Source organism: Erythrolamprus reginae, chromosome 1, assembly GCF_031021105.1.
Source record: "Erythrolamprus reginae isolate rEryReg1 chromosome 1, rEryReg1.hap1, whole genome shotgun sequence".
Taxonomy (NCBI): domain Eukaryota; kingdom Metazoa; phylum Chordata; class Lepidosauria; order Squamata; family Dipsadidae; genus Erythrolamprus; species Erythrolamprus reginae.
Window position 1 is genome coordinate 196,628,024 of NC_091950.1, and position 15,443 is coordinate 196,643,466.

The 15,443-nt window shown below is 38.7% G+C and overlaps 1 protein-coding gene across 2 annotated transcripts in view; it reads right to left on the bottom strand.

The window, feature by feature from the left end:
• Positions 1 to 12,514, bottom strand: part of CERKL (CERK like autophagy regulator) — a 48,882-nt gene extending 36,368 nt beyond the window's left edge. Inside the window, exons 1-2 of one of the 2 annotated variants that reach the window (XM_070731875.1) lie at positions 12,150 to 12,514; positions 1,415 to 1,657 (exon numbers count right to left, since the gene is read on the bottom strand). In XM_070731875.1, coding sequence (XP_070587976.1) covers positions 1,415 to 1,657; positions 12,150 to 12,426 — 520 coding nt within the window. In that variant the 5' untranslated portion in view covers positions 12,427 to 12,514. The remainder of the gene's footprint in view (positions 1 to 1,414; positions 1,658 to 12,149) is intronic. The other variant, XM_070731876.1, reaches the window with a different exon arrangement.
• Positions 12,515 to 15,443: the final 2,929 nt, after the last annotated feature.

The window sequence follows — 15,443 nt, forward strand, 5'->3', positions numbered from 1 at the left end:
ATTAAATGATAATCCATTACCTGTAGGTAAACCATGAGTACCAATTTTAGAGCAAGCGAAAATTGTTTGAGACAAAGTGACTGTGTGCAAGGACAAAAGATTTTTGCATATATTGGACTAATTTGATATGGCATGATAATATAAACATAGTTCATTATCATTAAACTATAATTTATCATTACTGCTAAACTATAATGTAACACTATGGGTATAGGTGGTGAGAAACCACCTCTCATCCTACCAGTATGGCTGTAAGGAGAATGGAAGTTTTTCCACTATAAGTTTCTCATTCAATTTAATATGAGAACAATGAATTCTGGATGCAGCTTGCAGGTTCTTTTCCTAAGCAAATTGTTTCCGCCCATTAGACTAGTACAAAATTATGGAAGAGCACTGCTAACTGATAGCAGTATTTATTGCCTAGGCAAAAGGGGAGATGTATAACAAGAACACATTTGTTCAATCACATGCCTTCTCTTCCCAAGTACCAATCAATTTGAACCAAGAGTAGAGCTGCAGTGGATGTCCAGGGGAGAATGAGAATCTACCTGTATTTGTGAGGTCAGAAATACAGACAGGGAGGTATAGGCACAGTAAATCTTGACAAGAAACGTAAATCCCATCAGGTGTGAACACGTCAATTGCCACAACTAGTATTTTACTAATCAATGAAAATAAAATTTAATGAAATAAAAAACCACCCATGGGTTTGGAAAACAATCCAGGGAAATAATGCATACCCTGAAGATGATATAATTTTACAAGATTCAGAAATAACAAGTAACTGCAGTTAATGAAACAGAAGGAAAGGTTTCTCATTTCCTGCTGAACACAGGGACAGAGAAAAGAGCTGAGTTTCAGGCACATAAATTAAGAGTTTAGTATTAACTATGAACCAAATATATAAAATAAAATCTGTGTAATTTCACCATGTAAAAACTATATCAAGGAAACAATAAAAATCATAATAACCATATCACCATGAATCAAATCAGTTATAGGAGATATACTGGATAGCTAAGAAAATTATTACAATCTTAATTATCTTTACCTGGACATACATTCTTCTAAAGTCAGTAGAATGTATTGTCCCAAAGGTGCTTTTTTCAAGAGACAACTGGACTTTCTGGTTTTTCTTTGAAGAAGTTTCACTTCTCATCCAAGAAGCTTCTTCAGCTCTGGCTGGATGATGGCATCCAGTCAGAGCTGAAGAAGCTTCTTGGATAGAAGTGAAACATCTTCAAAGAAAAACCAGAAAGTCCAGTTACCTCTTTAACAAATGCACCTTTGGGACAACCCTGACCTGGATAACTGAGACTCTCTATAGACAGCAGAATATATTGTTTGATAAAACAGTAACACTGCTATTATATTTTTAATCAGAAAACCTTTTGAAAATATGAAAATTACTTACCCGTCAAAATGGTCTTCAAAGACTTATACCATAAGTAACAATAGTCTTCACTTATGTTACCTAGATTGATGGTGGCATCTTTAAGTTTATTGCCTTCTTTTTTTAGACACACAAAAATAGTAATTCCTAATAATATGCCTCCTTTTTCTTGCCCAGCAAAACGACGCCGTTTCAATTTTATTGAAAATACATCTTTCATTTCAACAGATTCTTCTTTATCCTGTAAACCAATACTAGAACCACCTGCAAAAAAAGAAATTAATAAATACAGCTTAATCATGTATAGTTCTTAATAGCTAAGTATGAGAGTACTATATATTTGTACACAAACACACACCATTGGATTGCTCAATAGAAACATTAGGGGGCTATTTATTCTCATGATGACACAAGCATAAGTTTTACAAGAGGTAGTTACTGACAGTCTCTGGAGATTCTCCAATTATGTGGGTAAGATACTTTTTCCAAAAAGCAGCTGGACTTTCTTGTTTTATTCCTTTGAAAATAGTCCACTTCTCATCCAAGCTTCTTCAGTTTTAAAATTTCAGTTCAGGAAAAAAAATCAAGAAAGTTCAGTTGCCTTTTAGAAAAAGCATCTTTGGGACAGTTATTGACAGACAATCCTTGTGAAATGATCTCCATCAGATCATGAAGAACTGGAAGTAACTACAAAACATATAAACCTCATTAATTCAGGAATAAGTGTCTGGGACACCACAAACTGATTCAGGTTCAAAGGATTTACTTCTTAATAAAGAGGGTTCAAACTCATTCAGAAGAGGAACAAAATTTACCAAATGTTTCCTGAACATTTAGTTCCCAAATGAGTAAGTGCACATGTTTAAGTTTCTTACAAATGCTAAATAAACAGTATTTATGGAAATACATCCCTAAGTAATCTGATTTTCACACACATTTTATCCATTAAGACTCATCTACTTGCAGTTTGAATGATGTAGCCAAAGATCAGCCAACAAAATCATGAAAAAAATCTCCTTACTATATGAAGTTCATAGAAACATTGAATGTCTCTTGTGTTGTTTTGTATTGCTGCCACATCAAAAAAAACTCCTAGTGATCTTGTTTGTCAGCCATTAAAAAGAATAGAATGCTGATCGTGGTTAATGTATTACAAAGTTGCAATGTAATTGGTCTTATGGAAACTACTACTTGGAATTGAGAGTTCTACAACTGTTCTGCAAACAAGGACATCATAGTGTTAGACAAATTTCAAATGGCTACACAATTTTATTTCAGACAGTTATAAACAATTTTAATTAGAAGGAAATTACAAAATTTTTAACTTCACCTGAAAGAATTGACTTTCACCATCAATTTCTCATTCAGTTAAAAAAATGATTTTTTAAATCTTTTAATTAAAACTACCTTATAAACCTATATTGCAAACTTTTCTTTACCATTCAAGAATTGTCCATTCATTAGTATGATACTGATTATTCCTAGCTGTTTCAAAACATTAACTCTCCTCTCGTATTACCTAGAAGAATACAGTGTGCCATCTGTTCTTGCAGAGGATTTAAGTACACATTAGATATCATGCTATTTACTTTACTTTTCCTGATATTCTTGTTGTCAGCATAAGAGTAGGCCACAAACCTTCATAAAGTAGGTTACACTTGTATTAGGTTTTCTTCTCTTTTTAACCACACTTAACATTAAGAAAGACCTCGGCAAAAACAATACTGCATAGCTCTTTAAAAGTATTACTGTAAGCCAAGAGCTTGTCTACCTCAATTTTGGCACATCTGCCTGATGTAGAGCATAAACAGGATTAGAGGTGGATTTATCTGCTTGACACTAATTGTACTCACAGTTTATGCACATGCCCACTTCTTCAAATATAATACAAAAATAAGGTTGGCTATGATATTAATTTCTATCAGCATGTGTTAAGCACTTTAGTTAAGCATATCACATTCATAAGTAACTGAAAGTTCTCAAATGTTTCAAATTTTAAATTTTATTCATTAATCATACGTATTTGACAACTCATATTTTACTTTCCTAAAATTTGCTCTTTGAGATAAAAGGAGAAGGATATATTTTTTATTATTATTTTGCTTTTTAAATTTGGGATGCAAATATTGGATAGAAGGAAGGAAGCTGATCAGAAGAGAACCATTTTAGGTACATATCATCTAAAACAATTACTATATTCAAGGACCATTTATACAGATACATTTTCTTTCATCGTGGTTTAATATATGTTGGATCTGTGGGTGGAAAAGCTTAGCCTCGGCCAATATGGCACAGAGACATCTTTTTGGTTCCCAAAAGACTGTACAAGTTGGCAAATCTTTACAAGTGTCACCTCTGCCTTGCAACAAAAGCTACATGAATTTTGAAAAATATTAGTGGGGGTGTTGTACTCTACACTTTTTGAGACATGTGGTGGTGAGGATAGAAAGAAATATAATTCTGAACGTACATTCTTCAAGAACTATATGTTCTTATAAAAGTGAACAAACCTAAACAGAATACATAATCCAATGCAGTTTGTTGGCATTGTACTGTTCTTAATTGCTTGTTCAAACAAATGGGCATTCAATTGGGCAATCCATTGAAATCAATGCCTTCCATTGTATTGGACTGTATATTTGGATATATGAAAAGATTTTAGCAACCTACAGAAACCTATTTATTAGTTGATTACTAGCTGGTATTGTTAACAAGACACAAACCATACTTGCTGAGAAATGTATTTTGACCCCGCAAAATTTAGAGTAGTAACACCTATAAATATAGATAAAATATTAGTTATGGAATTAATATTGTATTATTTTACACTTTGTGCCATTTAAGGATTTGAATAAATTGACTTTGACTCTTTTAATATCTGAAACCTGTAAATTTATACTTGCATATGAATCAAACACATCAACATTTTATAATAAACATATTATAGTTAACCATATCCACTAAAAGCATCTAAAGCTACTCTCTCTGATATTCATACCAGTGGCATTCAGAATTCCACAATAATGTTCTCTGTACAAAAGAATGAATGTTTCCTCTCAAAGTATCTTCTATATAAAGAATATAGAAAAAACTATTGCTAGCGGAACTAGTGCAAACTCTAATATTTCAAACTATGTAGCATTAAAAGTAAACTAAGCAAAGATACAGCACTTATTCACTGATTATGGTATCTCCTAACCATGACAGAATTGGTAAAAGAAAACTGATGTCACCATTTTTATTCTAGAATGTGAGCTGCTTTACATACATTTAGATAATGCAGTATGCATTAAGGATACACATGCAATTAAGGATACATACACTTCAGTCTGTGTTAGAAGTAAGATGCAGGAGAATTTGGTGTTTATCTTTTTTAGATCAAGCACAATTTATTAACTTAATTTTAAAAAACTATTATTATTCAAACAACAAAAAATATTTCGGTTTAAATTTTGTGTTCGTTTACCTACAGAGTTCCATATTTATGTCCCAATGCAAGGTACTTGCAGTTGCAGTATTACAAAAAGATTCATTAAGAATAAGATTAGCCATAAAATTTGTTGTTGTTAGTGTTAAAGGTGTGCTTTTGTTTGTTTTACTGTTTTGTATTTTATTCTCTATGATAAAACAATAAATAATAACAAAGAATAAAATTAAGAATGGAAAATTCTTGGATCAGAAATAAAACTTTTGAAATTGAAAATCTATTAATAGATATATAAGATGTATAAATAAAAGTTCATTAATAATAAAAATGTAAAATCAATATTCAATACATTCTAAATACATTCAACTCAACTCAATAATAATAATAATTATAATAATAATAATTTATTAAATGTGTATACCGCCCCTCTTCGAAGACTCGGGGTGGCTCACAACAACAATAATAACAATGTTACAATGGAAACAAATCTAATATTAAAAAACATCTTAAAAACCCATCATTTAAAAACCATGCAATACATTTAGCTATGAAAATATAAAAAAAACAGTAACTATCTATGTATGTTAGTTATATATAAAGTGAGTCTGCTACACAAATTTTGTTTTCACTGCAGCTTTCAGGTGATTGATAGAAATTACCATCTTCTACAAAGTCTTGGGTCTTATTCATATTATTTGCTATACACAAACCAAGAAATGAACATTCAAAATTCTATATATAATCCTCGTTTGTTCAGCTGTTTGTATATAAGAAGGTGATTAAGAAGTAACTTTATGATCAATCCTTGCATTTGCAACTTTCACAGGTCTGTAAAGGAAAGCTGAAGTAAAATCAGAAGCACATTTGTGATTTCACTTAATGACTGCTTTGCTTAACAACCAAGTTGTTGGTTTCTAAACAAGGAGTGTCTATATTGGCAAAGCAAGGCAAAAAATATTTCACATCTTGTCAACAAGATATCCAATCTCAACAGGTAGAAAGTCCAGCAGGTAGTAAGTCCAGCCAACTGTTCGAAATACCAAGATGAAGCTCGGACGTATTTCTATTCTACTGTCACTAATGTGACAAAAGAAAATTGGATTAATAAATAAAGCACACAGTGAGTTCATGAAGTAAAAGAGTTGAAAGTCCTCAATAGTCATCTTTATAACTATAGACCAGCTCTTATACTCAGCTCCTCTAATTTTTATCTTCTCAGAGTTTCCTATTAAGCAGGACTCCCCTCTCCTTTTAGTTATTAACCTGTGACAAGGACATGGGTTTATCTTGCTTATTAACATTTGTGTATGAACATTAGGCTCTAGTCCATAATCATTAACACAGAAATATCAGAAAACTGGAGGGAGTGGGAGGACGACACAATTTACATGTTATAACCAATCATTACTTTTCCAGTATTTCTTTTCATATTTTACATTAGTGTTTGCCAAAAATATCATCATAACCAAAATATATCAGTCAATAAATAACAAATATGTATTCTTGGGTTCAGTAATTATGTCATTTCTTCATCAATTATTTCCCTGGGGGGAAAAATCACTGTTGCCATGATACACATTGCTAGATAGGACTAACATCTGTTGTTTTAGAGATTAAAAGGTCTGCAAAGTAATCTAAGCATACTTTCTTTTACACCACAGATGCTATCACCACTTAGTGAATATAGCAAACTAATTTCAATGCTATCATTAAAAAACCCCACATTATCGTTTCCGTTTTTAAAAAAATATATGTTGGTATAATTACACATGTAGTAAGCATAGGAGTAATTTTTAAAATCAAATTTACCCTTTAAAAAAATAGGCAATAAGGAAGTTTACATATAATACTGTATTAAACAGTACATAAAGACATGAATTAAATTTTGAAATTCATTGGGGCTCAGAATTAATAATTTTACTTATTACGTTTATCTATTAAAATTTATATGCCACCCATCTCATGGTTCAAGGAATTAGAAATTGTACTTGCATACAGTGATCCCTCGAGTTTCGCGATCTCGATTATTGCGAAACGCTATATCGCGATTTTTCAACCCGGAAGTAAACAACACCATCTGCGCATGTGCGCCATTTTTTTTCCTATGGCCACGCATGCGTAGATGGTGGAGTTTGCTTCCCCCTGGCCAGATCAGCTGCTGGGTGGCTTCCCTGGGTCTTCCCCCTCTTGCCGGGGTTTCCCCTTTGCGTGGGCGGCGGGGAAACCCCAGCGTTGCTTCCCAGCTGAGTGGCGCGAGCAACGGCGTGGGCGGGCGAAAGGCGGGCGCGCGGACATTGGCACACGAGCGGTGTGGCGGCCGGACAAACGGCGGCCGCTCCTGGCGGCAGCACGAGCAACACGAACGGCATGGCGGCCGAACAAACGCACGAGCAACGCAAGCGGCGTGGCGGCCGGACGAATGGCGGCCGCGCCTGGCGGCAGCACGATCAACACAAACGACATGGCGGCCGAACAAACGCATGAGCAACGCAAGCGGCGTGGCGGCCGGACAAATGGCGGCCGCGCCTGGCGGCAGCACGAGCAACACAAACGGCATGGCGGCCGAACAAACGCACGAGCAACGCAAGCGGCGTGGCGGCCGGACGAATGGCGGCCGCGCCTGCCGGCAGCACGAGCAACACGAACGGCGTGGCAGCCGAACAAACTCACGAGCAACGCAAGCGGCGTGGCGGCCGGACAAACGGATTCTCCTCCGACCTGCCCTCACCTTAGCTTCCAGCTGATGCTTCGATCCTTGGAAGAGGCCAGAGCGCCTTTCTGCACCACACTCTGCGCTCGGGTTCCTTTCCAGAAGATGGAAGTTTCTCTCTTTCCATCCTTTCTAGCAATACAATACTCGATGGTTAAAATGGTTTTAACCATCGAGTATTGTATTGCTAGAAAGGATGGAAGGATGGAAGTTTCTCTCTTTCCATCCTTTCCAGCAATAAAATACTCGATGGTTAAAATGGTTTTAACCATCGAGTATTGTATTGCTAGAAAGGATGGAAAGAGAGAAACTTCCATCTTCCGGAAAGGAACCCGAGCGCAGAGTGTGGTGCAGAAAGGCGCTCTGGCCTCTTCCAAGGATCGAAGCATCAGCTGGAAGCTAAGGTGAGGGCAGGTCGGACGAGAATCCGTTTGTCCGGCCGCCACGCCGCTTGCATTGCTCGTGAGTTTGTTCGGCCGCCACGCCGTTCGTGTTGCTCGTGCTGCCGGCAGGCGCGGCCGCCATTCGTCCGGCCGCCACGCCGCTTGCGTTGCTCGTGCGTTTGTTCGGCCGCCATGCTGTTTGTGTTGTTCGTGCTGCCGCCAGGCGCGGCCGCCATTTGTCCGGCCGCCACGCCGCTTGCGTTGCTCGTGCGTTTGTTCGGCCGCCACGCTGTTTGTGTTGTTCGTGCTGCCGCCAGGCGCGGCCGCCATTTGTCCGGCCGCCACGCCGCTCGTGCGCCCCTTGTCCGCGCGCCCGCCCTTCGCCCACCCATGCCGTTGCTCGCGCCACTCAGCTGGGAAGCGGCGTTGCTCGCGCCAGCAGCGGCGGCACGAGCGGCGCGGCGGCCGGACAAGCGGCGGGCAGGCGGGTCCTCAGCTGTTGGGCGGGGGTCTTCCCAAGTGCGGAAGTAAAAAACACCATCTGCACATGCGCGAGGGCACGCATGCGCAGATGGTGTTTTTACTTCCGCACCACTATATCGCGAAAAATCGAGTATCGCGAGGGGTCTTGGAACGTAACCCTCGCGATACTCGAGGGATCACTGTACTGCATAGTTATGCTAATTACCATAGAATGTTGTTACGAGTTTTGATTTCCTCAAAATTTTCACCCTCAAAATATCAAATACTAGTTTATAAAAACTATCATGGCCGTCCTACTAGTGGTAAATTTAAATGCACTGAAATATCACATTAATACAGATTTTTCTGACTGTAGAATTATAGTCTGATCCAATTATTATTAGTATCCCTGATTTTTTTAAAAAATTATAATTTTATAATTATAATTTTAAAATATTTGAAATATTTTATTATAGTTCTGGGAAATTTGTGAATGTTTATAGTCTTATAGTTATTTAAAGGGGGGGGGGATATAATATTCTCTTTTCATTAAAGCTGCATATATTCCCAAAATTATTTTAAAATATTTCAGCCTACCTCGCTCTATTCATTAAGGAAGTCAAAGTATCAGATTTCTACGCAAATTTGGGGGAAAATGATACCGCCTTAAGAGTTTCCTTTATCTTTAATGAGTTAGCCCTTTAAAGCATCTGTATCTATTTTAGGTTTACACAAATGCCATTCAAATGGTGGGTTACTGTAATGAATGCTATACTCATGGAAAGTCTGAAAAGTTTCTTCCTAATTTTTTCTGAAGTGTACACAATCCTAATTTCTGATTCTTTGGATATTTTCCATTTTAAAAACCTTAATGATTAAATATTAAATATGCAAATGTTACTTTAAGTTTAGTAAAATTCATTTCTGCCTCTCTCCAAAGAAACTCATAGGAGAAAAATACTAAAGGTTTTGCAAATTGTTAGCTATAATTAAAAGGTCAAATACTGAAAGGAAGCAGCAGATACCACCACAAAAGTAACAGATGTTCTTTGAGTTCATCTGTACAAAACAAACATATGTGAAAGAAATCTGATACTATCATAAAATCAGCTGGTGTCTAACATAATAGCAGAACCTTATGGTAGAGGTAATGTATGTATCAAACACACAGGTAATGTAACACATTTGATTCAACAGAAGATTGTCATAAGAACATAAAAATAACTCAAAAAGACTACCAGTGTTTATTCAGTAAAAGCTAAGTTCAGCACATTTTAAATTATGTAAGCTACATTTCACAGGATTCATGTTTTCTGTAAATAATAAACTGATTAAAGTTATGATATATATAAAAATAGAACAAATTGAATTGCTGTGCTGACCAAGTCAACAAAAATAACTGTCCTTTTATAATTTTAATATATAGGGTTTGTACATTACAATATTTTGGATAGGACATTATAGCACATATAAAATATGGCCCAACAACCACAATGCAAGATAATCAGGGGCATATTTTAAATATTTTAATATTCTAAAGTATCATTAATGGGAAGAAATTTTTTCCATGAAAATGAATCTACTGCTATTATTCTTAAATTAAAAGATACAAGTTTACTCTATATTGTGATGTTAATTGTTTATCAACAATAATGGATAAAAAAGCCTACATCGTGCAAATGAAAGTCCTCTCACATGACAGGAATTCTACTGAACAGAATCTTGGTAATACAAGATTGTGAATTGCATGCAGACTTCCATGTGTAATTCCTTCTATACAGAGTCCCATTCATTTACTTTGAATAGTACACACAGTCACTCCATTGTTAGGGGTGGAGCTTGTAGTTAAGAGCCTGATTTGCTTTGATTTCATCAACTCCCTGAATTCCCTACTTTGACTAAGGGCATCATGTGGCATGACTCCATGGGCTTTCCTCTAGTACCCTATCAGCCCTACAAAGTAAATTGGCAGTTTCCCATTATGACAATACAATACAATGCAATGCAATGCAATGCAATGCAATACAAATCATATTATATTATATTATATTATACAATATTATATTACATTATAAATAATATTACTTATCTCAGTTCTATGCAGGCATATTCTGGGAATTAGGTTACCAAACCACTTATTCTCCCCCTTCTCACCAGGCTACTATAAAGGAACACAAGATTGAGGATTGCCACAAATTCTGTTCTTAATTGAAGTGAGGTACCATGATGTTTTGTTTTTCCCACCAATAATTTTAGTGCATTGCACTGCCATTTAATTTGCCTCCCAACTGGGAACTGGGTGTCCTAGAAATGCTGTAAAATAAACCATGCCCTATTGAAAATGTCCAAGTTTCCAAAAGCTCTAAATGATGATGAAATTTTGCATTTTTCTATTCCAGGAAAAAACACTGCATTTCAAGATCAGCCCCAACCACACGGATGTTGGCATTAGGGCAAGAACAATATGATTTGCATAAACCTTGCCTACCACAGCAAATACAAAGGACATTTATTCCCACTATAGAAAAATGGGGCAATGTTTTTTTCTTTCAACCACTAATCTGCCATCCAAAAAAAAAAAAAGATTTAAGCAGGGTTAAGAACTAAGAAAAGGCTCAATTGGAAAACAAGAAGAGAAATGTCAGTGTTTACAAATAAAATAATCTTTGCTTTTCAGGTGAGACTGCATGAGAGGGAATTGCATGACTTTAACAGGTCTTTATAATTTTTCTTTTCCTTTTTGCAATGAGAAAATAAGTAAAAGTGGTTGCAACTTAACATACAGCAAAGATGCTTGTGTTTATCTGAAAGGTAGCATTGGAAGCAAGGTGTTTAGGTAAAAATGCAGTTTGAAAGTGGGTGGGTGTCCCCCCCACACACACACACATATACCTTTGCAGATAGAAGACAGAGGTGAAACTAAGAAAGTTTCTCACTCCTTGCAACTACCATATACTACCTAACATTACCTTCTACATAACCCATCACTGGCAAACATGTGTTAACCAAACTTTCCTTTGGCTTTCCTGTTATTACTGCCCATCCCATGCTCCCATTAAACTTTCCATTGGGTGAAAAGGGGCTGGAGGGAACACTAAGATGGAGCAATGCCTACAAGGTAGTCCACTTACAAAAGTTCATTCAGTGACCGTTCAAAGCTACCACATCACCGAGGACCTTTTCCCCCCACTTAGGACCGTTTTTTCATCCTTAACGCATCCCCCTGGCCATGTGATTTCCATTCGGGCGCTTGATGACTGACTCACAAGTACAAGGGTTGCAGCCTTCCAGAATCACGTGATGGCCTTTGGTGACCTTCAAAGTCAATAGGGAAATTCAGATTCACTTAACAACCTAGTAACTAATTTAAGAGCTGCAGGGATTCCCTTAGCAACTGTGTGGCACCAACGGTCCTAAGTTGAGGACTACCTGTACTTCCGAGGCAGGGAAGAAGAGTTCAAATTTCATTAAAATCAGCGAGTATGACCACAGCTAATAACTTATGTAGGGATAAATCTAGTGCAGTGTTTCCCAACCTTGGCAACTTTGGCATTCGCTGGCTGGGGAATTCTGGGAATTGAAGTCCAAATATCTTCAAGTTGCCAAGGTTGGGAAACACTGATCTAGGGGCTGGGAGTTTTGTTCCAAGTGGGGTGGGGAAGAGGAGAGGGAGGGAGGGAGGGGGAGGAGGAAGAGGGGAGGGGAGGAGTGGGAGGGGACATTATACACTCTCCCTCTTCCACTGATACCCTCAAAGAGATGCACAGCCCTCACCTAGGGGGCTCTCAGGCTTGATAGGGCTCCATGTAAGCCTGTGGGCGCTCAGCACCACGTCGCAGCTCTTCTTCTTCACCTCAAAAATCCCCCTCAGTAGCGGCTGGTCCTCTACGCCCGCCGCCGCCGTCGCGCCGTTCCCTTGGGAGCCTTCCCCTTTTTCATCTCCGCTGGTGTAGCCGGGGTTAACGTGTCCAGCGCCACCTTTGGCTCCCTCAGAGACCTCGGGGGGGCTCTCGGCGCAGGCTATTCTCCTGGGCCTGTGCAGTTGAGGCATCTCGCCCGCCCCCCTCCCTCCGAACAAAAGAGGAAGGGAAAGGCAGAAGCGTCCCGGCGGAGCGTCGCGGCCGCTTCCAAGCTGCTTTCCCTCCTCCTCTTCCTCCTCATTGAAAGGAAGCGGGGAGGGGAGCCGAATGAGAAGCCCGAGGCGCGTTCCGAGTGCCTTGAGTAGGCGCGCCACCGCCGCGCGAGTATCGCCAGCGAAAAAGTTTACTGGTGCTTGCAAAATGCTGGAGAGTAGTGAGGGAGAGAGAGACTGTATTCAGATTGATTTCTGAGGGCCGGAGGAGGGATCGAAACCAAATGCCAGCAAAACGGCGAATAAAAAGCTCGTTTCGGGGCAACGTGGTCAACCCCGCGCAAGTTATTTCGCTTCTTCCAGACCCCTCCCCCCCAACCAAATGGTTGTGCTGAGTACTTCTTTCTGAGTAAATGGTCATCTAAGCCAGTGTTTCCCAACCTTGGCCACTTGAAGATATCTGGACTTCAACTCCCAGAATTCCCCAGCCAGCGAATTCTGGGAGTTGAAGTCCAGATATCTTCAAGTGGCCAAGGTTGGGAATCACTGATCTAAGCTATGCTTAGGTCGCCTTCTGCAGGTCTCAAGCATAGCTCATAAAATGATCTGCTACAACGTCCTACTTTGTCAACGACTATTCCAGCTTCAACCACAACAATACACAAGCACACAACAAATTAAAAGTGAACTGACCCAAACTTGACTGTAGAAAATAGGATTTTAGCAACAGGGTGGTTAATGCCTGGAACTCACTACTTGACTTTGTGGTTGTCACCAAACCCCCATGGCACTGGACCAGAATATCTCCAAGACCGCCTCCTGTAGCACAAATCCCAGCGACGGATTAGGTCCCACAGAGTGGGCCTTCTCCGGTCCCGTCAACTAAACAATGTCGGTTGGCGGGCCCCAGGGGAAGAGCCTTCTCTGTGGCGGCACAGGCTCTCTGGAACCAACTCCCCCCAGAGATTAGAACTGCCCCTACCCTTCCTGCCTTCCGTAAACTCCTTAAAACCCACCTTTGCCGTCAGGCATGGGGGAATTGAAACACTTCCCCCGGGCATGTTCAATTTATACATGGTATGCTTGTGTGTGTGTCTGTTAGTATATGGGGTTCTTTTAAATCTTTAAATATTTTAAAGTTATTTGGATTATTTATGATTTGTTCTATCTTGTTGTGAGCCGCCCCGAGTCTTCGGAGAGGGGCGGCATACAAATCTAAATAATAAAATATAATAAAATAAAATAAATAAAACTACCCTTAGACTCCTGGTTCCCAACGGAGCAACTGGAACCTTGTTTAAACCTAGTTAGTGGCCTTTTAGGCTTCCTCCACGTGAGTAGTTCACTATTTTGAATAATAAGAATTATATGTCATGGGGTGAGGCCTCGGGATTTTAGAGACGTTTAGGTGGGGCATGGCCAAAAAAAAGGGTTGGGAATCACTGTCTTAGACTGTCCACTGTTGACCTCACCTGATTCCTAAGAGGTCAGTAAGGGGCATGCATAAGTGCACCAGCGTGCCTACCGTCCCTGTCCAATTGTTCCCTGTTCCCTTTTATGTCAAAAGCCTGGCTTGAGGTATAGAGTAATTGAGTTTATGACAGGACACAGGTGAGGATCTGCAGATGTTACATTCTCAATTTTATTCATTCGCTTAACAATGATAATTGGGGCCAGATCACAAAATGTAAAGTGCGACCTCACAGTACATTCCCACGAAAGGACATATACTGTGTGTCACCCTGAGTGTCACATCGGTAAGATACTTTCTATGCCTGGGATTGGTAGTACTTCATAGCATTTTCATTTCTGGTTATCTGGGGAAAGTATCTGAAAATACAGGCTTATCTTTAAATATGCACACTAAAGAATATGCCCCGCTGTCTAATGTCCTACAAAAAAGTAACTCTTGTGTGAATACATAAAAACAATCTGTCCAGTCATCAAATACATCTACATTTTTCCACTAGCTACTTCAGTATTTTTCCACTAGCTACTTCAGGTTACTGGAGTACTGCGTACAGTTCTGGTCACCACACCTCAAGAAGGATATAATGGAACTGGAAAAGGTGCAAAAAAGTGCAACAATAATGATAAAGGAAATGGAGCACCTCCCTTATGAAACCAGGTTGCAATGCCTTGGTCTCTTCAGCCTTGAAAGACGGCATTTAAGGGGTGACTTGATCAAGTGTATAAAATCATGCATGGGATAGAAAAGGTGGATAGAGAAAAATTATTATAATGAAAAATTATTTTCTCTATCACACAATACTAGGACAAGGGGGCACTCACTAAATCTCATTGGTAAGAAAGTGAGGACAAATCAAGGGAAATATTTCTTTACCCAGAGGGTCATTGGTTTATGGAATTCACTTCCAGAAGAAGTTGTGACAGCTGTCAGCCTTGATAGCTTCAAGGCAGGATTAGGCAGATTCATGGATACCAAGTGTATCAGTGGTTATTGAAACAGATGTAGGTTAAGGGAGTTGAATAAATGTTTCAGTTAAATGTTGTGTCCAAATCCTGTTTGAATAAATACCTTCCCCCTTCCCCGAGGTGTTTGGATATTTCTGTCTATAAATATTGATAATCTGGAGTGTACTATTTTAGGAGCTCATCTATATCAATAGGCCAGCATTACTAAGAATGATTACATTACTCTGAGCTTCAATGTCCAGGATTCTTTGTGCTCCAGAGGCTGTTGAAAAGAAACAGGGAAACCAGAGTTTGTGATATAATTTGTCAATTATACAATACAAGAAGTCTGTTATTAATATTGTTTTTCTGTTCTAACAGAGTTTGAGATATTGTTTTTGCACCAATAATTGTATGCCCTCATTTTAAAGGAAGAACAAATTGCATAAATTCCCAATTTGATTGTCACTGCAGCAGCTGAGATCCTTTTATTTACATCCATTTAACAGGTTATAGAAGGACCTCATCAGTTTCTAATTATCATAGTTGCAGCTACTGATAAGATTTTTGTGGCCTGTTAG